This window comes from Vulpes vulpes, chromosome 12 (assembly GCF_048418805.1).
Source record: "Vulpes vulpes isolate BD-2025 chromosome 12, VulVul3, whole genome shotgun sequence".
In the NCBI taxonomy this organism is placed as follows: Eukaryota; Metazoa; Chordata; class Mammalia; order Carnivora; family Canidae; genus Vulpes; species Vulpes vulpes.
Genome location: NC_132791.1, coordinates 134,170,098 through 134,197,885, shown reverse-complemented (window position 1 = coordinate 134,197,885; position 27,788 = coordinate 134,170,098). Strand labels below are relative to the sequence as shown.

The window sequence follows — 27,788 nt, the reverse complement described above, 5'->3', positions numbered from 1 at the left end:
TAACCAAGCCATTTGTAGCTCTGGGCTCCATGGGCTCTGGGCTGGAGCCAGTGTGGGTCCCAGAGTGTCGTCCTGCAGCTGGACCCCAACTGTACTCACTGGTGTTCAGTGTTTGTGCTGTGATCCTGGAGCCTTCCTCAGCTTCGCACATGGGCCAGTTCTCAACTGGTGTTTCCTTATTCACTTTGGTATGAGGATGGTGGGTTTTGTAATGATGGCTTTTTTTTTTTTTTCCTGGCCAGCAGTCTAGTCTCAGACCCATGTTTTACCACCGCAGCAAGTCTGCTGGCTGGAGCATGAGGCCAGTCAGCATCCTACCCATGCAATTCGCAGGCTTTACTGGCTCCTGAAAACCAATAATCTCCCCGACAATCAAATTTTTACATAAACTCTTTATACAATAATTTATCTTTTATTACAGGATTTTTCCAATTATTAAGTAATACATACTTGTTTTAGAAAATGTGGAAATACAGAAACGTATGAAGAAAATTAGGATCATCCATAATACCTCCACCAACCACGGCTAATCACTGTGTGCTCTGCTCTTGAAACACTGAACCTTAGCTCAGTGGAACTTCTCAAACCTAGCCAGGGGCGGTCTTTTCTTCAAAACCTAGCCAGGCGGGATCCCTGGGTGGCGCAGTGGTTTGGCGCCTGCCTTTGGCCCAGGGCGTGATCCTGGAGACCCGGGATCGAATCCCATGTCGGGCTCCCGGTGCATGGAGCCTGCTTCTCCCTCTGCCTGTGTCTCTGCCTCTCTCTCTCTCTCTCTGTGACTATCATAAATAAATAAAAATTAAAAAAAAACAAAACTAGCCAGGGGTGTTCTTTTCTTGGAGGCATTCGTGTCTTTTCCACAGAATAAAAAACAGGAACACAAAACATATAAAAAAAAAACATACTCAAAACAGAATGAGGTTTCTTTACAAAGTCGTTTCCTAGAAAAATCTCCATTTTTTCAGATTCCTAGGAGTCAGAGACTTGAACACAGATTCTCAAGTATTTATTAAAAGAAAAAGAGTAGGAAAAAAAAAAAAGAAAAAGAAAAAGAGTAGGAAGGGCAAAGGGGGCTCATCTCCAGATGCCACCTCGACTTCTCGTGCTACTAGGGCCAGAGTGCCCACCTTTCCTGCGAGCTGGAGGTTTTTCAGTCTTAGGGGCTGGAGCCAGGCGGCGAGGGAGCGCCTGGGAGGGGATCTGAGGTGAGAAGAGGAAGGAGAGTCAGTGTCCCTGCCAGGGGAGAAAGGCACCTGAGCAGTCAACAAGCAGAGGAGAGACCATGCTACCCAAGGTGCACAGGAAGCAAGGGGTCAGGCAACAGAGAATGGGCCCCCACCATGCCCCCGTCCCTGCCCCACTATCCCTCACCTCTTTCCGGGGGATCTCACCCAAGCGGGAGTCTGTGTTCCTTCTGGGGACATTATCCCCTTGGCCGTCCATCCTGCCACACAAACCGAGGGATGAGGATGGGGAGCTGCCTCCCACCCCACTCCCCATCTGTCTCCTGAGAGGAGGAACAAAAGAGACAGACCTGCAGATCAAACATGAGGAGCCACTGGTGGACTCACTAGTGGGCTATGCTAAGAGGTCACAGTCCTACATTGTGGGTTCTGAGCTGCGGGGCAGAGAGGAGAAAACTAAGGCAGAACCTACAGGCATGGAGGTGGCGTTTACAGGTGAAGAGAAGACAACAGAAAGGAAGAGACCAGACAAAGGTGGGAGCAGCCAGTGACGGAGGGAGGGAGGAGGCCCTGGGCCCACTGCTCACTTGTGCTTTCCTCCCCCGAAAAGGACAACAGATGCTTCTCGGGAACCACACCCAGGCCTCTCCTCCTGCCTGAGCTGGGCCCACCCATGGGCCAGACCCTAGACCCTGTCCGTCTGGCCCTCTCCCCTCCCTCCAGGCCAGTACCTGCCCTGGTCCTGCCTCTTCAGGTAAAGCAGCAGGTCCTCGGCAGGCAGTGCCCCCCAGCCCCGTGCCTGGTACAGTCGCAGCAGCTGAGACACGTCCATCAGCTGTCCTGTGGGAGCTGGCCCATCTCCACCTGAGGGGCGCATGCGAAAGGCCGGTCATGCTGGGGCCCTGGCTCCGCCTCCCCAGGAACCCAGAGGGGCCTTCAGTCCCAGGTCCTGGCTCTGCACCCACAACCTGCCCTCTTTGTGTCCTGGGTAGCCCTGGCCCACGTACCCCTCTCCGGGGAGCCGCCACTGGGACCGCTGCTCTGGGAGTGGCTTGACGGAAGCTCATGCCCCCGAAAAAGACTAGACGCCATGGCTAGGGGCACTTTCGTTTTATGAACAGGGGGTGGGAGGTGCAGCACTGGCGGGGCTTCCTCCCAGGATGGGACAGCCAGACCTAGAAAGGGAAAGACATGGAAGAATCAGGAAACAGGCAAGAGCTAAGGACACCCCACCACCCAGCCTTCCTTAGGCTCTAGGATGTTGGCCAGCTCCCCAAAGTCCATCCTGATAACCAGCTCTCACCTTCTCCATGCCTAGGTCCAATCCTCTTTGGAGCTGGCACTCACCAGACTTAGGGGGCAGATCAACAGGGGGGCCCTCGCTGTTCTGGGGTACTGTCTGCAGGAGCTGGGGGAACAAAACATAAGGTTCCCTAAGAGCTGATAAGGAAGAAGACCTGGGTCTGGGAGGCAGGCAGAGGCCGAGGAAGTAAGGTGAGGGTTAGCCACCGAAGGTCCAGAAGGCGCTTAGGAGACAGGACTCAGGCCAACTGGGAGAGAAGCCCTGTCCTGGAAGGGGGTGCAGCTGGCATCCTGGACTCCTGGAGGAGAAAATGAAGAAGGGAAGAAGGTGCAAGGTACGACAAGTGGGCCCTCTCTCACCTGGTGCAAAAAATGCTTGAGGCCCTCGAGCTGGGCAGGGGGCGGCAGCCCCTGCTTTAGGAAGCTTTCCCCGTAGGATCCAAGATCTTCCTCAGGGAATGGCCGCTCGGGCCTGTGGTCAGGGTGGAAGGCCCCAGCTGGAAAGTGACACAGGGCTGCATGTGCTGCAAGGGAGGGGAGTCCTCCACTAATCAACTCCCCAAACGCCCAGGGAAGGGGCCTGTGAAATACAGGAGGGAATCCCAGCTGGGAGAAAGGGAGGGTCAGAGTTCACAGCAGCAGAGGTGGCTGGCAGGTAGCACAACTGAGCTCTGAGAAGTGTGGACACAAGGGAAAGGCTGTGGTGCTCAGACTCTAAGAAATCCCACCACAAACTCCCTAATGAACAGAAATAGATACTTGGACTGGCTTGGGATTAATAGACAGTCTGGCCTTTACCAGAACATGCCCTCATCCTTCTTAGTTATTACTACATAATTTTTAAATTTAAAATTGTGATGTAATTCTTCCCTCATTCTTCACTGGACCTGGGTTGTCACGTTTGCACCACACAGAACACCGCTATCCACCCAAGCCCCAGCTGAAGGAGCCAGGGAAAGCCACCGCACCCAAGGGTGGCCGATCCAAGGAATAGTTACCAACCTGCCAGGTCACCTCTCCTTGACGGACCCAAGGCACAGAGACATCAACATCTCTATATGGTTGTCTAGGGTATCGGCTGGAGCCAGGGTCACAGCTGGTCAAACCCACATGCCAACCCAGCTTAGGAGAGCAAGAGCCTAAGAGAGAGTGCTGGTCTACCAGAGGAAGGAGCTGTGCAGGGAGAGGCAGAGGGCCCACCTGGCTCAAGACCAGTTCTGGAGAGCGCCTGGGTCTCAACGCCGGTTCTCATGAAGCCCTGTGACGTCAGATCCCCATGAGCTCTTGCTCCCTATTTGAACTAACATGAGTGGATCTCTGCCCGTTGCACCTTCTGGTCAATAAGACATCTGGGAAACTAATTGCTTAAGTCCCAGGCAGAAAGGAACCTCGGTAAGAGGGACCCTGTCAGTGTGTGTGCCAGGAACCCCAGTGATGTCTGTCCCGTTACCAGAAGATGAGGTGAGGCCTGGCTTTGGCTCCAGGGGCTGGAAGGCGTGTTGGCTCTGGAAAGTGGGGCCCAGCAGGAGGCTGAGATCTGGGGAGGAGCTGCAAAGAACCTGTGGCCCTCCAGGCAACTCTTCGCCAGCTTCCCGGCTCTGCTGCAGTACGGGTTTCAGGGCCACGGCCACGGGAGGCAGAGTCCAGAGCTTCCTCTCCCCCTTCTCTAGGTCCTGCGGCCCAGGGCTGGCAGGGCTGGTGGTCGGAACCTGGGCAGAGGATGGAGGCAGGAAGGAGGATCAACACCCTTGTGCGCAAGTGCGCGCACACGCGCGCGCGCACACACACACACACACGGTACAGACACTGGGATTCCAAGTACAATGTTACAAATTAGCACAGAGTCCTTAGAAGGGGATTTGGTGACGCCTATCACATTTCTATCCATTTTTGAAATGCTTATTTTTGACCTTACAATTCCATTTCCAGAAGCTGTACAGAGATGCTTGCATGAAGACAGGTGTGAATGCTATTTATTTCAGCACCGTGTGTAGCAACAAAATACAGAGAGCGACTCTGACGTCCACCAATAAACACCTGGTCAAACGACAAGTCGGACAAGTCACAAAACCACATACAGGAGGCGACGGCTGGGGGCCAGGGCCACACCTGAAGCTCAAGCACCAGCGGGTGCTTCCAGGGAGAGGGCCCAGAGACTGTGGGGCAGTGAGAAGATTACACCTTTTTGAACTGTTCAAATTTCTTTTTTGACCACGTGCGTGTTATCACCCATTCCAAAAAATATTTTAGCTTAAAGTAACAATCTCATAATTACAAAGAGGAAGGGAAAGCTGCCAACATAAGTGTGCCAGGGCAGGATGGAACAGTTCTCGGCCCTTGCTGCGCAGCAGAACCTGGGGCACGCTATCCCTTACCACCTCTCAGGCTGCGGCAGGAGAGCTGTGCCTAGTGCCAGCACCAGCCTGGGTGAGCTGTGACCACAACAGAGACTTCCTGGGATGAGGGTGCTCTTGGAGCAAGTACACGGGGTTGTTCCCCCCAACCCCAATGCAGGTGTGAGAACTGAACTTAGGACCAGCTGAGCTGGGGGGGGGGCGGGGTGATGCCTACCGGGGGGTTAGAAGGCAAGATGGTGGCGCTGAGCAGCTGGTTGGCCTCCTCCCAGTGGGCGTGCAGCATGGCCTGGAGCCGCTCCACCAGCTCTGCCCGCTGTTCCTCTAGCTGCTGCTGTCCGCTCTGCAGGTCCCGCACCCGCGCTTGCTCCCGGGCCAGTCTGAAGCAAAGACGGGAGAGGGGGTGGATAGCCTTGGAGGGAGCAGACGTGTGAAACCTGGCACAGTGCCAGGGCCTCCGCAGGCTGTGGGCAGGCAGCCCTTGGCCACTCCCAGAGTGGGCTCCGTGCAGAGAACAGGCAGAGGCCTACCTGAGTTCATACTCCTGGGCCACCTGCTGCTGCCTTTCCTCTCGCTCAGCCATCTCCACCTTAAACTGGGCCAACTGGGTGGACAGTTCCTGCTGGTGTTGTCCGTTCAGGTCCTGCAGCTGCTTCCTGAGAGGACACAGGTGAGGGAGGAGGACTGAATCTGGAAACAAAAGTCATCAAATGCAAAGAGCCAGAATGCGTGCATGTGACAGCGAGAGAGCCAGCCAGCCAGGCCAAAAGCACAGCGATTTCATCAGGAAACAGGGACAGAGCTGGTGACTTAGGACAGGCTCCCCTGGGGGAAGAGACTGGGGTGAGGAACTATGGGATAAGTGATTCATTCAAGAGGCATTTCCAGAAAAAGCTGGTAGGGGAGAGGGGATGGGAAGGGAAGGGAATGGTACAGGTCATAGCTCAGCACTGTCCCCATCAATACAAGGGAGCTGGAGATTTATATGCACCCATGAGTTACAGGTTAAGGGCTGGCCCCCAGGGGATGGACATGCCCAGGCACTCGCGGCTCTCCGTGTGCACCCAGGGACACTCTCCCTCGAGGAGACTCGGGTCCTGGCTGATGGGAGCCAGGAGGCTGGAAAGTGGCAAGGGGACGAGGACACGTGTGGGTGGCGCTGCTGTTCTGCAGCCACAGAGAAGCAGGATACAATGAGTGCCAAGTACCTGTGATGCTCCCGCAGGGAGGCTGCTTGCCGCAGGCTGCTCTCCTGAGCCTGCGCCAGCCGCTCTGTCACCCGTTGCTCCAGTTGCACAGCCAGCTCTGACTCCATCTGGATCCGCTGGCTCTCGTACCGGGCCTGGGAGTAAAGGGAGGTGAGCTATCTGCTCAGTCCAACTTGGGCTGCGCAGAGGATGGAGGCCATGAGGGCCTGAGGCACAGCTGGTGCTGAGCTAGTGTCTCTGACCCCTCCTGATGCAGGATAGGGCTGCATTGCCGTCTCTTCTTTCTCACCTTGTAGCCCTTCTGCAACTCACTAGAACCTGATTTCCCCTAATAGGAGTTCACGATGGAAAACTCAATTTCTAAATTTCAGTGATGATCTCAGTCTCTTTCTCAGGGGATTCCCCTGCAACACCTACCACCCACACCAACCCCTGCGACCTTGTGCCTACTGCTCCCCAGCCCCAGCCCACTGCTCTTCCTCCAACTGCTCATGCTTGAGCTCTGTCCTTGGTCTCCTTTCTGACTCCGTGCTAACATTCCAAGTCACTGCTCTGACACGTGGATAATAAATGTGTAGCATTTAGGCCATGTCTTTTCTTACCACTTACACCTTAAAATGCTTTCTTAGTATCTCTCTTTAGCTGGACCTTTCGTCCTCCAGGCTTTAAGTCCACATGCCCAGAAGCCTAGTGAAGAAGTGTACTTGGATACGCTTCGAATAAAACACGTTCCAAGTTGAGCTCATTTGGTTTCTGAATCTTGAATCTTTTCCTCCTATTATATTTCTCACCTTAGTTCATGGCACTGCTCTCAACGGAAACATTCAGGCTATATGAAACCCTGTGTTACTCTTGACTCCGACTTCTTTCCATCTTCCAAGGAATGGGTCATTCCATCCTACTTCCTTAACATCTCCTGAATTTATTCCTCCACTCACTACACCATGGTAATTCAGTATTAAAGATTTTATTTATTTGAGAAAGACAGATTTATAGATATAGATATAGACAGAGAGAGAGAGAGAGAGAGAGAGAGAGAGAGCACATGAGCGTGCATGAGCAGGGGGAAGGGCAGAGGGAGAGGGAGAAGCAGACTCCCCACTGAGCAGGGAGCCAGAGGCAGGACTTGATCCCAGGACCCTGAGATCATGACCTGAGCCGAAGGCAGATGCTTAACCAACTGAGCCACCCAGGTGCTCCTTCTTAACCACTTTTAAGTGTACAGTTGAGTAGTGTTAACCGTATTCACATTATTGTGCAGATCTCCACGACTTTTCATCTTATAAAATTAAAACTCTTTCCCCACCGAACAAGCTTTCCCCATTTCCTCCCACCCCAGCCCCATTCTAACTGCTGTTTCCTGATATTGACTGCTCTCGACAGCTCATTACCTAAATTCTCCTAATGCAAAAGTCCCTCTGAGCCGGCAATGGCACTTTATGGAATCTATCCTACAGAAGTGGCACTGAAGATTTATGTACAATGATGCTCACTGCAGCACTGCTTTTAATAGTGTAAAAAAACTGGTGTCAGTGTACATTTCTCATGGAAAGGAAAATGCTTAAGAAAACTATGATTCACCCATTCACTGCAACATTATACAAATTCTTTTTTTTTTAAAGACTTTATTTATTCATGAGAGACAGAGAGAGAGAGGCAGAGACACAGGCAGAGGGAGAAGCAGGCTCCCTACAAGGAACCTGATGTGGGACTAGATCCCAGGACCCCAGGATCATGACCTGAGCCAAAGGCAGATGCTCAACCACTGAGGCACTCAGGTGTCCAACATTAAACAATTCTTAAAAATCCACAATGTACATCTACCTACATGTACTGGGCATACTGGACATGAAAAGATGTTTCTATTAAGAGGTAACAATGACAAGTTGCAGCAAATGTATAGTTTTTTAAAGCAGCAACCCCCAGGGGCACTTGTGTGGCTCAGTCAGTTAAGCATTTGACTCTTGGTTTCAGCTCAGGTCATGATCTCAGGGTCCTGGGATCGAGCCCCACATCAGGCTCTGCACTCCGTACACTCTACTTGGTATTCTCTCTCCCTCTGCCTCTGACCCTCCCCCCCCACTCGTTCCCTCTCACAAATAAATAAATCTTAAAAAAAAATAAAGCAGCAACCCACAAACTCAAATGAAAAGGTCCTGAAAGGACACACACAAAGGCGTGTGGTAACAAGGTAATCAATACTTTTACCACTGTATTATTCAAACTTGCCTCATAGATAACTTTATATCTTAAATATACTCTTAAAACTTCTTTGGGAATCACCCAAAAATGTTGGTACTGGCTCCCTTCTTCGTCCATGGTATTTACCTCCAATAAATTCACTTTGATTGAAGTATGAGTGTTATAATTCCTAAAGGAGCCCCTAAACAAATAGAAACCAAGTTTGTGGCTTTAAAAATAGCTGACAAAGAAAGAAAATGAGGGAAAAAAGTAATGAATCTAAAAGATGACAAGAAAGGAAAGGAAAATAAACATTAAATAGGTAAGACAAAATGAAACCTAAAGTTAAAACACAGATCCGACCATATTCACCAGGAAAGCTCTACTTTAAGGAAAAGACTTAGAAAAAATATTTGTAAAAAAGGCTGATATAAGTCTTATAACATTATACTATTAGGCAAAATTAGACTTTAAGGTAAAGATAAAAAGAGTCACCTCATATGGATAAAACATTCAATTTACCAGCAAAGATATAGCAATTTAAAAATTTATATGCTCTTAACAACGGCCTTAAAATGTATAAAGCAAAAACTGATAGACTACAGGAGGAATAAAAAAACCAAATTCAATGAGATTTTAAAGAAAAATACCAATAAGGAAACAATGATTTAAACAGCAAAATTAACAAACTAGACATGTACAAATAGACACATACACAAAACTTCACCCAACTATAAATTACATACTTTCAAGCACACGTGAAACACTTAGAAAAATGGACCACATATTAGAACAAAAAATAAGTCTCAAAAAAGTTCAAAGAATTTATGTAATAAGAATAACATATTATCGGGCAGCCTGGGTGGCTCAGTGGTTTAGCGCCACCTTTGGCCCAGGGTGTGATCCTGGAGACCCGGAATTGAGTCCCACGTCGGGTTCCCTGCATGGAGCCTGCTTCTCCCTCTGCCTGTGTCTCTGCCTCTCTCTCTGTGTCTCTCATGAATAAATAAATAAAATCTAAAACAAACAAACAAAAAACATTCTCTCATGTCTACAAGAAAACTGTACAGTGATGGGGCTTGGGGAAGAGAGAGAGAGGGACAGGGAGGTGCAGCCAGACAAAACACAAATGTTGCAAAATGTCAAAAATGTCAACTGGTGAATCTGTCATTTGTAAAAAAAAAAAAAAAAATGTCATTCATTATACTATTCATGCAACATTTTGTTAACATAGAACTATTTCAATACAAAAAGTTGTGCGGAATACACATCAGCAATTCTTTTTTGAAAAGACCATGCTTAAAAAAAAAAAAAAAAAGAAAAGACCATGCTTTTTAATCACAAAGTTAAGCTATAAATCAACAATAAAAATGTAAATAGAGGGGCACCTCAGCAGCTTAGTGGGTCAAGCAGCTGACTCTTGATTTTCGATCAGGTCATGATCTCAGGGTTTTGAGATCGAGCCCCCGCATCGGGCTCCAGCTGAGCTCAGAGTCTGCTTAAGATTCTCTCTCCCTCTGTCCCTTCCCGAGCTTGCACTCACATGCGCTCGCTCTCTCTAATAAAGTCTTTAAAAAACACATACATAACACACACAAAAACCCAAAAAGTAAATTGAAAAACCATAAATGTTTGAAGATAGCTCAGGAAATCAACAACTACAACTAAGATGGTTTTAAAAAGAGACAAATGAACAAAAGAATAGTATCAGGAACAAATAGAAGTAGAAATGATGCCATGAACATTAAAAAATAAAATTACGTACAATTTTAAGTCAGTAAATTAGAAAATTTAGACTGGATGGATAAACAGATAAAGAGTGCCAAAAATAATTCAAGAAGAAACAGAAAACCTAAATGTTTCCATAAACAGTAAAGAAGCAAAACTGGTAGTCAAATATCAAATATTCAAGAAACACATGAAATCCAAATGTACAAACTACTTTAGAGTATAAGAAGAGAGGCAGTACATCTTCATGTTTCTAATACTGGCAGGTAAAGTTGTTCAGATTAACTCTCCTGCTGAACCAAAACAAATATTTTTTGAGGCAGAGACACAGGAAAAGGGAGAAGCAGGCTCCCTGTTGGGAGCCCAATACAGGATTTGATCCCAGGACCCTGGGATTGTGACCTGAGCTGAAGGTGGATGCTCAACCACTGAGCCAGGTACCCCTATTTTATTATTCCTTTTAAGTAGGCTCCACAACCAGCATGTAGCCCAACGCGGGACCTGAATTGATGATCCTGAGATCAAGACCTGAACTGAGATCAACAGTTGGATGCTCAACTGACTGAGCCACCCAGGCAACCCTGAATTAAATATTTTTAATATAGATTTAAATATATATATATATAAATTTTCCTAAAAAGCACCAAAGAGTTAACAGAACCATATGGAATTACTAGGCCAGAGCAAAGGAAACATGGGGGCTCAGCTAGGTTAACAACCATGGTAGAAAGCCACTTTTGCCATAGGGGTATCTGCCTACCCTAGAAAGTTAAAACCCTTGTTTGGACTGTCTTTCAAGGGCACATGAACAGAAATCAAAGGCCAGAGCCCATACAGGTTGGAAAGTCTAACCAGAGACCCTCTCCACCATAAATTAGGGCTAATATCCTTACCCTCAGGATGGAAGGTGAACCAGAAGTACAATAGCCTAGACAAAATTAAAGCTCAGCTTTAATAATAGAAGAATCCCAATCCCTGAAAATTTGCTTTAAATCCTGGTCTTGTAGTATCTTTCAGGGCCTGATAAAAGCAAATCTTCTCTGGAGTAAAGTACTTTCACTGTAGGCGTCAATTTATTCCTATAATTTTTCAAATACAGAGTGTAGCACACAATCTGATATACACAGAACCTGGGGGTGTCTAGCTGGTTCAGTCAGTAAACCATGCAATTCTTGATCTCAGGGTCTTTTTTTTTTTTTTTTTTTTTGATCTCAGAGTCTTGAGTTTAAGCCCCACGTTGCATATGGAGCCTACTTAAAAGAAAAAAGAAAGAAATAGGACCTAAGGAAAGTAGACTCTATGGGAACTGGTAAAAACAAGAGATAGCAAAAAAGGATCATCAAACATTTTACATAAAATTATCATCTGTAAGTAATAACACTAAAGCGATCAAAGACAAACATGAAAATATCAGAAAACAAACTATGAAAAAGCAAGATTTAAAAAATAAAAATAGTGGGCAGCCTGGGTGGCTCAGCAACTTAGTGCTGCCTTCAGTCCAGGGTGTGATTCTGGAGACCCAGGGTCGAGTCCCACGTCAGGCTCCCTGCATGGAGCCTGCTTCTCCCTCTGCCTGTGTCTCTACCTCTCTCTGTGTGTGTGTCTCTCATGAATAAATAAATAAAATCTTTTAAAAAATTAAAAAAATAAAATAAATATAGTACCTTATAAAATGAAAAAAATACAATAAATACAATTAAAAATTCAGTCAGTGGCTAGAAAAACAAATTAGACAAAACTGAACACAGAATTAATGAACTGGAAGATAGGAAGTTATCCAGAGTAAGTATGAAAACAGAAAAGATGAGGGAAAAAACGGCAGCAAAGATACAGAAAAAAGGTAAAGGTACACTTAATAGGATTCCAGAAAGAGATGACAATGACAATGGAGCTGAGGCAATATGCAAAGATAATGACAGAATTTTCTAGAACTGATCAAAGATACCACACTGATTCAAGAAGCCAATTGAATCCAAAAAAAATTATTAAAAAAAAATTCATATTAAGGGCATCCAGTTAAAAACATAAAAATTACAAAGAGAAAAATTTAAAAGCAAGAATAGTCCAGTGATAGCTGATTTCTCAACAGTAATAATGAACGTCAGGATGACATTTTCCATATGTTAAAATAACTACCAACCTAGCATTCCATGTCCAGGAACTACTTCAAAAATGAATGTGAGGGACACCCGGGGGGCTCAGTGGTTGAGCGTCTGCCTTTAGTGTCAAGGCATGATCTTGGAGCCCCAAGATTGAGTCCCACATCAGGCTCCCTGCATGGAGCCTGCTTCTCCCTCTGCCTGTGTCTCTGCCTCTCTCTCTCTCTGTATCTCTCATGAATGAATAAATAAAATCTTAAAAAAAATGAATGTGAAATATGGAGTGCCTGGGTTGCTCAGGTGGTTGGGCATCCAACTCTTGGTTTCAGCTTCAGTCATGATCTCAGGATTGTGAGACTGACCCCCGACATTGGACTCCGTACTCAGTGGGGTGTCTGCTTCAAGATTCTCTCCCTCCGCCCCTCCCCCATGCATTTTCTCTAATAAATAAAAATAAATCTTTAAAAAAATGAATGTGAAATATATTCTTTTATTTTTTAAAACTAAAAATTTTTTAAATTAATTGAGTAGGCTCCACACCCAGCATGAGCCCAATATAGGGCTTGAACTCATGACCCTGAGATCAGGACCTGAGTCAAGATCAAGGGTCAGATACTTAACAGACTAAGCCACCCAGGTACCCCTAAAAAACTTTTTTTTAAGGATTTATTTATTTATTCATGAGAGACACACAGAGAGAGGCAGAGACAAAAGCAGAGGGAGAAGCAGGCTCCCTGCAGGCAACCCGATGTGGGACTTGATCCCGGATCCCAGGAGAGAAGGCAGAGACACTCAACCACTGAGCTATCCAGGCATATCCCTAAAATCGTTTTCAAACTAAACTAATAACCAAAAACGTATGTACATACATATATACATGCATAAGAGATTTTTCCATCAAGAAAAAGATCTCACCGGGAAGGTCTGAGTTCAAAGAAGCCTAGAACAGCAAAGAAAACAGCAAATTCTGTAGATACTCCTAAAGAATATTGACTTTAGAGAACAGTATCAATAATGTTTTATGGTTTTTTTTATTAAAACAATTTAAAATAGTCACATCACAGAAAATGGCAAGACAGGAAATTGCAGGGGTTAGTCCTTCTCCTGAAATATCCATTAAGCTGGTGGAAAAATATCAAAACCCACTATTTGGGAATTCTGGAACCTGATCAGACACTGAGACGACCAGGAGGGTGCTTGATGAAGGCAGAGGCTGCTGGACTTTGGTACAGAGCTATGTATGGGAGTCTGCTTCCATTCCTGCATCCCTCCGCAGCCCTGACAATGGTAGCCCTGGAAACCAGAGGGGCTGGCTAAAGCAGGGGTGGGCAGTAAAGACTCTCTCCTCTAAAAACATGGGATTGGGTGTTTTGGTCAATTTGGCAGTTCCCTGAGGAACCAGAGCAAACTAGCACCTTTGTTTGGGGCCACTGCAGAAGCTTCCCTGGTGGCATCAATCATAAGATTTAAAGAGACATATATACTTATTTGGGAGAGGAATTCAGACATTGAAGGAAATCTCTGTCAACTTCCAGGCTAATCAGAGAAAACAGAACAGAAATGTCAGTCACCACACACAACAAGAAACAGATTTTGCAAAAACAGTTGAAAAAGTCACTATACAAATGGATGACTGTAGCCATCAAAAGAAACCCAAGGAGAGAGAAAATATCATTTCTGTAATTATATTATAATACATAACATGTCTAGTTCTCAACAACAAACTATAAAACATCAAAACAAAATATGACTCAAAGGAAAAAGAGAACTAGGAGCACCTGGCTGACTCAGTCAGTAGATGTAACTCTTGATCTTGCGGTTGTGAGTTTGAGTTCCATGTTAGGTGTGGAGAGTGCTTAAAAAAGTAAATCTTAAAAGAAATAAAATAAAATAAGGAAAAAAGAGAATTTGACAAGAACATTTCCCGTGGAAGCCCAGACACTGGGATTACCAATCAGAGACATTAAATCAACAGTCTTAAATATGCTCAATGAGTGATTTGGACAACAAACTAAATGAAATCAGAATAATGTTTGAACAAGTAAAAAAATATCAATAGAGACGTAAATTGTAAAAAAGAACCAAGGAGAAATTCTGGAGCTGTACAGTATAATTGACAACATGAAAATTTCACTAGATACCACTATATACCCCCATTTTGCAACATAGCCCTATTGAAATAACCAAAATCTAGAACACTGACCACAACAAACATTGGAGAAAGTGCAGCAAGAGGAACGCTCATTCATTGCTGATAGGAATGAAAATGGTACTGCCCCTCTGGAAGACACTGTGGTGGTTTCTTACAAAACAAAATGTACTCTTACCATACGATGTAGCAACCACGGTCCTTGGTATTTACCCAAAGGAGTTAGAACTGAGGTCCACACCAACACCTGCACAAGGTTTATAACAGCTTTATCCTTTTTTTTTTTTTTTTTTAAATTCATGAGAGATACAGAGAGAGAGGCGGAGAAACAGGTTCCATGCAGTAAGCCCAACGCAGGACTCGATCCTGGGTCTCCAGGATCATACCCTGGGCTGAAGGCAGGCGCCAAACCACTGAGCCACCTAGGCATCCCTAGCAGCTTCATTCTTTTTTTTTTTTTTTTTTTATGAATATTTTCTTTTTTTTTAATTTTTCTTTATTTATGATAGTCACAGAGAGAGAGAGAGAGGCAGAGACACAGGCAGAGGGAGAAGCAGGCTCCATGCACCGGGAGCCCGATGTGGGATTCGATCCCGGGTCTCCAGGATCGCGCCCTGGGCCAAAGGCAGGCGCCAAACCGCTGCGCCACTCAGGGATCCCCCTAGCAGCTTCATTCTTAACTGACATAAGTTAGAAGAAACCAAGATGTCCTTCAGTAGACGTATGGATAAATAAACTATGGCACATCCAGACAGTGGAATATTACTTAACACTGAAAAGCAATGAGCTATCAAGCCATGAAAAGACATGGAGGAAACTTAAATGCATATTACTAAGTGTAAGAAGCCAGTCTGAAAAGGCTATGTACTATAGGATTCCAACTACATGACATTCTAGAAAAGGCAAAACTATGGTGACAGTAAAAAGATCAGCGGTTGCCAGGTGTCAGAAGGAAGAAGGGATGAACAGGCAGTGCATAAAGGATTTTTAAGGCAGTGAAACTAAGTGTGACACTATAAAGGTGGATACATGTCATTATAAATTTGTCCAAACCCACAAAATGTACAAAACCAAGAGGAACCCTAATGGACTCCAGGTGATAATGACGTGTCAATGTACGTTTATCAATTGTAACAAACATACTACTCCAGTGGGGGATGTTGGTAATGGGGACAGCTATGTATCTGTGGAGGTAGGGGGTATATGGGAAATCTCTTCTGCTCACTTTTGCTCTGAACGAAAAACTGCTCTAAAAAATAAAGACTATTTTAAAAATTCACTAAAGGGGCTCAATGGCAGATTTCAGCAGGAAGAAAGGGCCAATGTACTTGAGGATAAGCCAAAGAAATTATCCAACCCAATAAGAAAAAAAAAAATAAAAAAATCAAGGAAAACGAATAGAACCTGAAGGACCTGTGAGACATCATACCAACCGATGCACTAAGGAAGTCTCAGATTGACAAGAGAAAGAAAAAGAACAGGAAAAAGAGGGATCCCTGGGTGGCACAGCGGTTTGGCGTCTGCCTTTGGCCCAGGGCGCGATCCTGGAGACCCGGGATCAAATCCCACGTCGGGCTCCTGGTGCATGGAGCCTGCTTCTCCCTCTGCCTGTGTCTCTGCCTCTCTCTCTGTGTGTGTGACTATCATAAATAAATAAAAATTGAAAAAAAAAAAAAAAGAACAGGAAAAAGTAACGGAAAAAACAGACAGAAACTTCCCAAATTTGATAAAAGACATAAATCTACCCATCTCCGAAACTCAACAATCTCTAAGCAGAATAAACCCAAGGAGATCCACAGTACAACACATCATAGTCATAGTGTCAAAAGCCAAACACCAAGGGGAGCCCGAGTGGCTCAGTAGGTTAAGTGGCCTACTCTTGATTTTGGCTCATGTCATGATCTCAGGGTCATGGGATCAAACTTGCGTCAGGCTCCAGCTCTGCACTGGGCTCTGTGCTCAGCACAAAGTCGGCTTGTCTCTCTCCATCTGCTCCTCCCCCGGCTGGTGTGCATTCTCATTCTCTCTCTCTCTCTCTCTCTCCCTCTCCCTCTCTCTCAAATAAATTAGTTTTTTTGTTAAAGACAAACACAAAGAAAGGAGCAAGGGAGAAGCACCTTATGAAGCCATATGAAGAAATAAAAACACAAATAAGGTAAATACAAATGTCTATTACTGTACTTTCAATTTATAACTTCCTTTTTTCTATAGGATATAAATGGCAGATGCACAAAACAGTAATGGTAAATCTGCATCAGTAACACTATGAAAGCAGAGGAACACTGATACATAGGATTAGTGGTTGTATGCTACTGAAACTAAAGCTAGTATCATTCAAACTAGGTTATTGTCACTTTAAGATGTTAATTGTAATCTTAGGATAATCATTAAGAAAATAACTTTGAAAATGTACAGAAAAGGAAAAACGAAGAGAATCAAAAGCGGTACACAAAATATTGATGAAATACCCCCAAAAGACAGTAATGGAGCAAATGAAAAACAAAAACAAGTAAGACATACAGAAAACAAATAGTTAAATGGCAGAAATAAGTCCCTCTTTACCAGTAATTACTTCAAATATAGTAGGATTAAACTCTCCAACTAAAAGGAAGAAATTGGCAGAATGGATTAAACAACAAAACAAAATATGATCCACCTGTATGTTGTTGACAAGCAATTCACTTTAGATACAAAGAAACAAAAGCCTGTTAAGTAAAAGGATGAAAAAAGTCAGCCCATGCAAACAGCAACCCAGGAGAGCTAGGGTGGGGGCTAAATTATCATTAGACAAAATAGATTTTAAGCCAGAAAAGGTTGTATCAAGAAGATATAACAATATAAACTTCTATGTATCTAACAAAACCCCCAAACATCTGAAGAAAAAACAGCCAGACTTGAAGGGAGACATGGACAGTTCTATAGTAACAGTTGGAAACATCAACACCTCCCTTCAGATAATGGAAAGAGCAATAAGAAATTTATGACACGAATGACACTAAAGCCAGGGACTACTGTGGGATTCAATAATGAACAGACAAAAATCTTTGCCTTCAAAAAATACACCAGATTTTAAAAGGTACAGAATGTAGTACATTAGGAGAATCAAATAGGGAAGGGGAACGGGGATTGTCAGAGGTTACAGATTTCATTCAGTGTGGTTGGGGGGAGACCTCACTAGGAAGATGACATCGAGTCAAGAGTAGTTCTCCTGTCCATCAACTTATCACCTGTCATACTACTTCAAGAATGTGTGTGCTAGGGACATCTGGGTGGCTCTTTTAAAAGGGGGGGGGGGGGCACACTGATGAGGTTCTCAGAACAAGTCAACCTGAGTGACTTTCCTTATTAACTAATGATCAATGGAAGGAAATGCACCCAGGTTCTGGGTTAGTGAGGTCAGTGTTTGGAAAAACACACTTTTACTTTTCACCTAGCACACTGAATTGGCGGACTGAATGCACGGAAACTAATTTCTCACGAACCAAGGGAAAAGATGTTTAGTACAGTTCCATAGCAGTGCATGAGCCCTCTGGACTGGTGCTTGCTGTGTGCGTGTGTTCACTGAGTCTACTCAATGGCCCCACTGAGTAAGTGCTGCTTTGGGAGCTAGGAATAGTCCTGGCTGATGAGGAGCCCAGTAGCTATATGGGGAGTTGCCTAGCACATACATTCTTTTTTTTATTATTATTTTAAATTTTATTTATTCATTTATGAGAGACAGAGAAAGAGGCAGAGACATAGGCAGAGAGAAAAGCAGGCTCCCTCTGAGGAACTCAATGTGGGACTTGATCCCAGGACCCTGGGATCATGACCTGAGCCGAAGGCAGATGCTCAACCACTGAGTCACCCTGGTGCCCCTCACTGTGCCCTTAGTACCATGTTTTATACACACTGTATTCCTCTCTCCACAGTTTTGCTCTTGGCAGTTTCAGTTATCCACGATCAACGGTGGTCTGGAAGCAGGCAATCCCCCTTCTGACATATTGTCGGAAGGTCAGTAGCACCCTAAGGCTGTCACACACCTGTGCCCCTCACTTCCGGCATCCCACCCTTCAGGCACTTCCCCATCTCACATCCTCACTAGAAGATGAGTGAGCGCAGGACATTAAGATGTGTTGAGCAAGACCTCATTCACATAACTTATTATAATCTGTTGCTATAAGGATTCAAGTTCACAACAAGTTATCGTTAACCTCTTACTGTGAATAACTTATAAATTAACCTTTACCATAGGCGCACACATACAGAAAACATGTGGTATATATAGGGTTTAGTACTGCAAATGGTTTTGGGAATTGTACCCCCCACCCCATGGATAAGGGAGGGGGGCTCCTGTAAAAGCAGAAGCCTTTAGGAGTCAAAATTCTAGCTGAAACTGGGAGTGACTGCCATGACTCCCAAAGGGTGCCTCAGGCCTACTTGTCCTCACCAGGAAGGCAACCTCAGGTGCCTGTCACCACCTGACCTGCACCAAGCTCATTTCCAGCTGCAGGGCGTCTCTCTCTCTCCGAGCTGTATCCAGTTCCCCCTCTAGCCGTCGCACCTCTGACTGCACCAGCACTAGCTGCTTCTGGGCCTCCCGCACTGCCTGGGCCTCCCTCTGGGTGTTCTCCTGACAAGGGAAATCAAGCATAAGTACAGGCCTTGTTTCCTGTCTCCCGTTACCTCCATTCCCCAAGTCATCCTCCCATGCCCTAAAACCCGCACTGCTTCTCTCCTTCTTCAAGTTTGACTATTAGCTCATCTCTGGTTAATCTCACTCTTCCGCCTTCTGTGTATAGCCCTTCCTGCTGGCCCAGCACTCTCTACCTCGTCCCCCACAAATCGTTCTCCACTCTCCAGACCAGCCCCCTACCCGCCATATTTGGACATCCCATTTCATTCCATTATTTTGCCCTTCATTTGTTCCCCATTCCCCAATGGCCACTCTGATACCTTCTCCTTTTCTAACTGAGCCTGCACCTCCTCCTGCAGGGCCCCATAGCGCCCCTCCATCTGGCGCTCTTGCTGAACCCAGGCCTGCCGCTCCTCCTCGAGAGCCAGCTTCAGTGTCTCCAACTGTCGATGCTCACTGAGCTGCCCAGCCCGAGCCTCGTCCAGTTCCTCCTGCAGAGCCCGGCACCGCTGCTGCTCCAGCTCCAAGCTCAGGCTCAGAGCTTGCCTTTCCTCCTCCTACAGGGAAAACCAAGATTCTCAGCAAGCCCTCAAACGACCAGCAATCGGCTCCCTCACCCGCATACAGTGTACCCGCTGAAAGTCAGGTCCTCTGAGAACATAGCAGTTGACAAGCCCCCAGGATTGTAACATAGTAAACAGGAACTTCTGTTCCAGAATTAGGTACCTCTGTGTTCAAATTGTTTGAATCGGTTTGAATCCCAGCTGTCACTATGTTCTTAGGCACACATCTTTACCTGAGATATTGGCATAATATCTAGGGCCTACTTTTTGAGGATTAAAATAAAGAGTGTACAGAAAGCAATTAGCACAGTGTCTGGCACATAGTAAGTGCTCAATACAAAATAGCTGTCACAATCATCATCAAAAGAAGTTGCACAAAGACTAGAAAACCCAGCCTCCGATCATGTACTAGCCAACCAGCAACCATCATCGGTGCTGTTGGATAAAGCCTGCTAAGACGACAAGTGCCAGCACGCGTGGAGCAAGCATGCATCATGCATACAACTGAGTTCCAAAAAAACAAAAACAAAAACAAAAACAAAAAAACAACTGAGTTCCAAACCCGGCTACTAATCGTATGGGTAATCACCTTATCATTTCAGCAATAAGAAGCCTGAGTCTCATCCCATAACTTTTCGGGCTCTGCCCTGGTCCAGAGTTCCCAAACCTGGCTGCACACAATCACCCAGGAGGCTGCTGAAAATATTTAACCTCCCCAGCCCCACAATAGATCTACTGAATCAAAACCCCTGGTGATTAGTTCCCCAAATCTACATCTTAAAATGATCCCCCAGATGATTCTAATTAGGAAATGATTTGCAGTCTCTCAGAGCCTTGTTTGCAGAAGATCTAGCAGAACAAGTGTTCTAAGGGATACACTTTGGGAAACACTCCCCTGGCGCGGTTCCCACAACCCACCAATGGGCCACAGTCCTGTAGAATTAGTTAGTGGCCTCTACTGGAATGAACCAGCCTGGCATCCTCACCAGCGTCTCTTTTTCCCGCTGTTGCAGTCTGGCACTTTCCTGCTCACGATTCAGGGCCTCCACGGCCTCGGAAAGGCTTTGCTCAAGGTGGGTTACTGTCTTTCAGAGACAGGGGGGCACAGGACACAGGAAGAGAGGAAAATCCCTGCAGGTTATACTTCAATAAGCATTAGCGATATATATATATTTTAAAAGTGAGACCTAACTCAATGACTTAGGGGCCACAGAGAAGACTAAGTGGTGTGGGGAAATCTGGAAAGACATCAATGATGCAAGTCTGGCAGCAAAAATAGTGAGGGGAAAACGGGAGAATGACCAGGCCAGCAACTGCAAGGCTGAGCTCAATCTATTTCGGAGCTATTTGGACTCCCTTCCCTCTACCAATCTGTGACTAGGTTCTATGCCATCTGATCCAGGTTGCCCACCTCCTGCTGCTTGCTTCTGGTGATTTCAGCTGCCTGGCGTTCCTCCTGGAGCCCCCGAAGCACCTCTGCCCGCTCAGCTTCGTGACGGTTCCAGCCTTCCACGACACGGGCCAGGGTCTCAGGAGAGGAAAGTCATAGGGAATTTCAAAATAGTTGTTTTGCCCTCTTTCTGCCCCTAGGGGCGGGGTCAACAGCCACTTTCTCCCAGTAGTCAATAAACCCACCCTGTACCCTAGCTCCTAGCGTGAACAAAGAAATGCTGGTTGGCCATCCCCCATTTACTATTCTTTGGCGTCCCACCCCAAGGAGAGACCCACCCACATTCTGCTACCCTGGCACCTTGTCCAATTGTTCGATCATGATATCTTTCTTGCGGTCAGCAGTCACAGCCACAGCTAACTGTTGTTGAAGCTCTAGCACTCGGGTCTGTAGGCTCTGAATATGGTGCTCACAATGCTGGGAAGAAGGATGGGAAGTCTGGGTGTTACCATCCCTAATCTGACCAAGGCATCAAACCTTCCAGCTCCTTTAGGCGAACATGGGCTGGAGACAGGAAGCCTAGGACCCAAGAACAGAACAGGTTTGTAGAAGAATAATCAAGATTTTTGGAGCGGGAAATTAGAGGCCTGAGACCTCTGACACCTTCCTCTACAGCTCAGGAGACAGGGGCTTGGCTTTCAGGCTCTTTCCTCCTCTGGATATCCTGAGAAAAATTTCCATGAACCTTTTTCTTCTTTTTTTAAAATATTTTATTTATTTATTCATGAGAGAGACAGAGAGAGAAGCAGAGACATAGGCAGAGGGAAAAGCAGGCTCCCTGTGAGGAGCCAGATATGAGATTTGATCCCAGGACCCCAGGATCACGACCTGAGCCAAAGGCAGATGCTCAAACACTGAGCCACCCAGGTGTCCGTCCACGAACCTTTTGGCAGGAGCTCAACAGCCCACACTGCAAAGAATGGGAAGTGACTCATACCTAAGAAGCTCACATAGTGAAACACGGCAAGGAAAAAGGAGAAAGCCTTTCATTTAGGTCCAAGCAGTTTAAAATAGATAAAGAGATGGTTCCCAAAGTGACAACACAGCCAATGACTGTAATCTTTCCCCTGCCCAGTCTGCCTCTCTGCCCCCTTCAGATGAGCTGAGGTTTGCAGAGATAATGTCACCAGTAGCTATAAAGCCTTCACACAAGCCAGCACAGCTTGTTGTTCATTCAAGACACAACACATGCTTCTGGAATGTTTCTTTGTGTTAGGCACATTCTAGACCTTAGGAAGACAGTGCTGAACAAAATAAGGTCTGACCCTCAGGGAGCTTAGATTTTAGAGAAGCAGACAAGATATACCAGACGGTGATTACCTATATGAAGGAAACACCAGAGTGCCCAGAATGAACACCTGGAGGAGAGGTGTGCCTCTTCGATGGGATTTCAAAGTCGACCACCCTGAAGAGCCATCTGAGCAAAGTCTCAGCTTGCAGGCCCTCAACCCTCAGCCCTTCCCAGCACCCAGCCTATTTCTAATCTTTGCTGCTTTCAAAAGGAAGCTTTGGTAACTCACCTTGCGACGGGTATGCTCGGAATCCAGTGCATCTCTCAGGCCCTGGAGATCCGGAGGATTGAGTGGGGGCCCTGGCCGAAGACTGGTGTAGCGGGGAAACAACTCCTCCAGGGCTTGAGCTGAGCTAGATGGAGATAAGTCTTGCAGGGGCCGAGTGCTGAGCAAATCAGGCAGAGAATATCAGGGTGGGAAAGCTTTCGAGAGCCCCTAGTCCAACTGTGACATTTTAACAATGAGGAGATGGAAACTCAGAGCAAGAGACTTGCCCAGTCTTAGAGCTAGACAGCACTCAGGTTCTGTGATTCACTCTAGAGTGCTCCTTCCTGTATACCACAATCCCCGCAGTGAAAGTCTTAGCAGAAACAAGCCAACTCTTCTGGAGAAAGATGGACTAGAGGTTGGGAGGAAGCCAGGTAGTAGGCATCAGATGCCCATGTTCCTGAAGGAGTAAAGGAGGCAGAAGATGGGAAAGAAAGGATGAAAATGAAAACTAAAGCACAAGCACCTTAGGTCCCTAAAAGGTAGAAGAGCAGTAAAGAGAGAACTAGGGAAGAGAACAATTGGCTTTCCAAGAAAGCAAGCAAGCAAGTTAGCAGAACCCTAAAGGGAACTCACTTAAGCAAGGTGGCTGTGCTGTCACTGTCAAAGGAGTCCTCTTCTCGCCTTTCTGAGCCAGGACCTGGAGTGATGGGATCCCCTGCATGCAGCCACAGGGACCCCACAGCCAGGGTCAGTTAAGGATAAGAAGAGGGACCACTTGAAGGTGAAGGGAGGAGAGGGCCTTCCTTTCTCCTTCACCCGCTCCTCCAGTCCCTCTTCCTGGAGCCTTTCCTCCTAAACTCTCTTGTCTCCAATGTCTTTCTTTCTCCACCTTCTCCCACCCCTTAAATCTGGGTTCTTCTTTACAGAGAATGAGTTAACTCACGATAGGCTGTAACACGTGAGGTTTGGAGCATGCTCTGGAGTTGACCTCGAACACTTTCCATCTCAAAGATATGCCTGGAACCATCCTAGGAAAAAGCAACATGAAAATCGGATGCAACCTGAATGATCTATGTTCTACTGACTGCCAGGGTACATGACATCTGGTACCCTCTAAAATACAAGAGTTTTTACTCCAGCACCTGGGAAAGCCCAGAAAGCCAGAACTGGCTCAGCAAGGGTTGAAACTCAAACGTCTACAGAAGCCAGACAAGGGATGCCTGGGTGGCTCAATGTTTGAGCCTTCAGCCCAGGGCATGATCCTGGAGACCTGGGATCGAGTCCTGCATTGAGCTTCCTGCAGGGAGCCTGCTTCTCCCTCTGTCTCTGCCTCTCTCTCTGTGTGTGTCTCTCATGAATAAATAAATAAAATCTTAAAAAAAAAAAAGAAGCCACACAAATAGTGTAAGTAAATTAACGGGGTACAATAAGACAAGCCTGATGAAGATCCTCGCCGACTAGAGAGTAAGTATCTTGTCTGAAGACTGTACAGTCCATGGCTATCGGTTTTTCAAACTCTGGAAGACCTATGCAGTCTTCAAATTGTTTACGACACTTTTTCTACCCAACGCTAATAACCAATCTCTAACATGTGACATTGATTAGACCGTATTTTAATGATTGACAATACCAAACTGAAAATCATATAATCAAACTAGCTTTGAGCTGGAAGGATTTTAGCATATTTTGCTACCCCTAAGAACCTAGTTCCCCCCCTTGAGCTGAAGAAACCTTATCCTCACTTGGTGCCCAAGTCCCAATCAAAGCACAGTAATCTGTCCCATGGTGCAGGTGTCTCTGACCAAAAAACCCTAGAAGTTTCACCATTTTTCAGATTATGGCATCCCAGGACACTTCCTCCCTCATAAACATTTTGTTCCCAGGAACAAGCACAAAGAACACTCCGTAGTTAAAAGGAATTGAAATCCAACAATAGGAGTTCAAATCTCAGCAAATTTTTTATCACCTCCAATTCCAAGATCCTAGAAGTCCCCAAGACACACCTCTCTCACCTTTTTCTTCAAATTGTTCTCCAATCCAACCGACAAGCTGTGACTCAGCTCTTGGGCCAAGCCATCTAACATTTCATGAGGAGGAGGGGAGGCGGTGGGGAGATACAGCTGGGCTCGGGCTGTCGCCTCCGCCTGACGACTGAGGTGCAAGGAGGCATAGAGCTGGGAGGTCACCTCAGAGGATACTTGGTTCAGCCCAGGGGCTTCAGATGGATCACTCAGAAGATCCTCAGCCCGGAGAGGTGAACCGGGTCTGGTAGCTGACGTTGCCATGAGTACAAGCAGGAGACAACTGCAGACAGCAGAGCTAGGAACACCTGGTCCTGCTTCAGGAGACCCCAGGCGGGGAAGTGCACGGGGAAAGATTTGGGAGAAAGGAGAAAGGCTCCAAGCCAAGAATCCTTGGTAACAGTAGGGAAGCTTTCTGGTTAGAGGAAAGGTTTCCAGCAGTTCCAGAGGCCATGGGAGAGGGCAAAAGCATTTCCTTCCACAGGGCCTGGGACCGGTGGAAAAGAAGGGTGAAGCAAGGAGGGGCTTGGGGACAGAAGACCGAGGGGCGACAGCACTACTGCAGTTCCTTGGAGCGCTGAAGGTTCTTAAATTCTCACACCCAGAACGTGCAAAGTGAAACGGACCCAAATCCAACAGGGGCCTGATTGCCCTCCAGCAGTCTTACTAGGCCCTCACCTGGTCCCGGTCTCGGAGGCAGGACCCTCACGCTCCCCACCTCCTCATGCCCCTCGCCTCGCCATGCACCTGTTCCAGCCACGGTCAACCCCCCTGTATGTCCCCTCTGACCGCTCCTGGCAAGAAAGCCATTGGGGGCTCCCCAGAACCCCTCCCTCCGTGCTATCCCAAGAGAAACTCTGTGAACACCCGGTCGCCTCCTCAGACCTCTCTGAAAAAGTCCGCCGCCCCCTAGCCCAGGCTGAGATCCTCTACCCCGACTACGCCCGGCCACTCCACCCCACACCGCCGGACCTCAGCGCTCCCCAGTCTGCCGAGGTGTGGACCAGGGATCTTCCGCCTCCCCTGAGCCCGGACCAAGGACCCCTCCACACCCACCCTCACCGCCTTCCCTTCACTCAAAACCGTTGGCAGCCTCCCGCCCACCGTCCGCAGCCCCGCCTCGCCCGCCTCGATGACGTCACCAGCCCAGCGCACTGCCTGGTCGGTGCCCAGACAGCTTCTGCAGTCCGGGAGCCCTAGACGCGCATGCGCGGCGCCACGGATTGGCTGAGGGAGGCACGGGCGGAACTATTGCACCACCGCCGCAGTTTGAGGCGCCGACGGGGCGGGGCTCTGCGGAAACCGGAAGTATCTGGTGACGGGCCTTAGGAGCAGTTCCGGTGAGTCCGGAGGAGGGGTTCCCGCCTGCTTGGGGGAGTCAGGGATCCGGCTCTGGAGCCCCCGGAGTGTGGGGGTCTCGCATCGAGGCTTACACCCTCTGCCCTGCAGATGACCGTTCACAACCTGTACCTGTTTGACCGGAATGGAGTGTGTCTTCATTACAGCGAGTGGCACCGCAAGAAGCAAACGGGGATCCCCAAAGAGGAGGTGACGAGAGGGCCCCGCGCAATCCGGGTGACCTCGCATCTCCAAATGCGTATAGCCCCAGCCCAACCCTTCCTCTCCAAACCCCGTCTGGTTCCCAGCTCTATCCCGTCCCCTTCGACAACCCGAGCTAACTCTGCCCCTTTCCCTCTAGGAGTACAAGCTGATGTACGGGATGCTCTTCTCTATCCGCTCCTTTGTCAGCAAGATGTCCCCGCTAGACATGTACGCGGAGTCAGAGGGGATGTTGAGGGAAGGAGGGCTAGCCTTGGGAATTTGGGGGTTGGGGGAGACTGGAGTGGAAGAGACATTGGCACCCAAGAGAGGGAAAGGAGACAGAGAGAAGAGAGGCTGAGTCTGGAGTGAGAGCCCTGGAGCTGTGATGGGGAAGATCTGACGATAGAGAGGTTGGGTGCAGGGGCCAAATCGAGGGGTGAAGATGGGAGGTGTCTTTACTAAATCAAGCTCCTAGGAATGATATGTTTAGGGAGTCATCCTAGACAGGATCAGAAGTATCTCTTTGGAAGAGATTATGCTCCTGTTCCTTAATGTCCTCATCTCTGCAGGAAGGACGGCTTCCTGGCCTTCCAAACTAGCCGTTACAAACTCCATTACTACGAAACGCCCACTGGGATCAAGGTGGTCATGAATACTGACTTGGGTGTCGGACCCATCCGAGATGTGCTGCATCATATCTACAGCGCGGTCAGTGCCAGCCCCTGGGACCCTTCCTTCCCCTAACAGCTGTGGCCACTCAGAGCCTCAAGACTCCTTGAGTTTCGCTGCCTTAATCTTATTGTAGCTCTGTTGAAGCCAAAAGTTCTCCTCGGGACTCTTGAGGTCCTGAAACACCACCACTATCTCCTTAGGGAGAGCTTGCCTCCCAGCCCGTGATCCTTGTGTATTTGCACACCCCTGAGGTTACACTAGGTTTGGGGTTGAAAACAAGTGTCCAAAGCCTGGTTCTAACACCCTTCTTCTCCGTAGCTGTATGTGGAGCTGGTGGTGAAGAATCCCTTGTGCCCGCTGGGCCAAACTGTGCAAAGTGAGCTCTTCCGCTCCCGGCTGGACTCCTATGTCCGCTCTCTGCCTTTCTTCTCTGCCCGGGCTGGCTGAAGGAAGCATCCTACCTCACCCCTCAGGAGAATCCCTGTCTACCTGGGGCCATTCCTAACCTGTTTCATGTGAGGGCCCCCACTGCATGCCCCTCCACCCCCTCCAGCTCCCCAGCAGCCCTCCTGGGGCAATGGCCTACAGCCCACTCAGGTGCCCTCCCCATCAGAGGAAGGAAGTGTACAGGAGTCCCTACACCTCCACACCAGGCCCTCTCCAGTTTTATCCCCTACCTGGTGCTACAAAAGTACAGAATAAACTTTGTCACCCTCTGCAGCCTAAGTGTGTCACTTTGAGTGGTCGGTCGGGGTCCTGTCCCACTCACGAAGGCATGAACAAGGGTAGCCACATCCCCTGAGCCTGTAAAGAGGCTTTGTCCATGGGTTTCTCAACAGTGACAGATCTTACTCAACTCACAGTGGGGTACGTCCAGATAAACTCATCATTAATGGAAAATATAAGTTGAAAATGCATTTAATGCACCTACCCTACCAAACATCATAGCTTAGCCTTTTAGTATATATGCTAGTATATGAGCACCATAGCTTAGCCTTAAATGTGTTCAGAATACTTATATTAATCTACAATTGGCTAGAATCATCTAACACAAAGCCTATTTTTATAATAAAGTGTTAAATAGATCATGTGACTTAACTGAATACTGTACTGAAAGTAAAAAACAAAAAACCACACACAGTATGGCTGTATCAGTGGTTTACACTCAGCATCCCGTGGCTGACTGGGGGGCTGAGACTCCCTGCCACTGCCCAGCGC

The 27,788-nt window shown here is 47.2% G+C and overlaps 2 protein-coding genes across 46 annotated transcripts; one reads left to right on the top strand and one right to left on the bottom strand.

The window, feature by feature from the left end:
• Nucleotides 1-392: 392 nt before the first annotated feature.
• CNTROB (centrobin, centriole duplication and spindle assembly protein) lies at nt 393-25,638 on the bottom strand. Of its 45 annotated transcripts, none has more exons than XR_011995903.1 (19): nt 24,339-25,538; nt 23,279-23,363; nt 22,969-23,050; nt 22,354-22,510; nt 21,134-21,250; nt 20,795-20,911; nt 20,370-20,468; nt 19,141-19,377; nt 18,671-18,817; nt 6,049-6,182; nt 5,371-5,496; nt 5,058-5,220; nt 3,937-4,195; nt 2,847-3,010; nt 2,488-2,592; nt 2,192-2,359; nt 1,916-2,048; nt 1,372-1,444; nt 393-1,200 (listed from the first exon to the last, which is right to left on the bottom strand). XR_011995903.1 is itself a non-coding variant. In XM_026005431.2 (19 exons), the coding sequence occupies exons 1-19, from the start codon at nt 24,618-24,620 to the stop codon at nt 1,075-1,077; spliced, it is 2,703 nt and encodes a 900-aa protein (XP_025861216.1). In that variant the 5' UTR covers nt 24,621-25,638; the 3' UTR covers nt 393-1,074. The 45 variants fall into 45 exon arrangements, 37 of the variants coding, with proteins under 37 accessions (XP_025861216.1, XP_025861217.1, XP_072586280.1 ...); XR_003235972.2 differs by having other exon boundaries at nt 2,847-2,983; XR_011995905.1 differs by having other exon boundaries at nt 1,392-1,444; nt 2,847-2,983.
• On the top strand, nt 25,579-27,290 carry TRAPPC1 (trafficking protein particle complex subunit 1). Its single transcript, XM_026005441.2, has 5 exons — nt 25,579-25,696; nt 25,806-25,904; nt 26,056-26,126; nt 26,468-26,606; nt 26,889-27,290. The coding sequence occupies exons 2-5, from the start codon at nt 25,806-25,808 to the stop codon at nt 27,015-27,017; spliced, it is 438 nt and encodes a 145-aa protein (XP_025861226.1). The 5' UTR covers nt 25,579-25,696; the 3' UTR covers nt 27,018-27,290.
• The last annotated feature ends 498 nt before the right edge of the window (nt 27,291-27,788 follow it).

What these genes read in the sequence shown, in the direction of transcription:
- TRAPPC1 (XM_026005441.2), top strand. Translation starts at nt 25,806, where the DNA reads ATGACCGTTCACAACCTGTACCTGTTTGACCGGAATGGAGTGTGTCTT. An exon ending in CGGGGATCCCCAAAGAGGAG is followed by an intron (nt 25,905 to 26,055) that starts GTGACGAGAGGG and finishes CTTTCCCTCTAG; the next exon opens with GAGTACAAGCTGATGTACGG. An exon ending in TGCATCATATCTACAGCGCG is followed by an intron (nt 26,607 to 26,888) that starts GTCAGTGCCAGC and finishes TCTTCTCCGTAG; the next exon opens with CTGTATGTGGAGCTGGTGGT.
- CNTROB (XM_072730178.1), bottom strand. Translation starts at nt 24,620, where the DNA reads ATGGCAACGTCAGCTACCAGACCCGGTTCACCTCTCCGGGCTGAGGAT. An exon ending in CTCACGTGTTACAGCCTATC is followed by an intron (nt 23,051 to 23,278) that starts GTGAGTTAACTC and finishes GGCTGCATGCAG; the next exon opens with GGGATCCCATCACTCCAGGT. An exon ending in AGGCCTCACCTCATCTTCTG is followed by an intron (nt 3,011 to 3,936) that starts GTAACGGGACAG and finishes CCTCCCTTGCAG; the next exon opens with CACATGCAGCCCTGTGTCAC.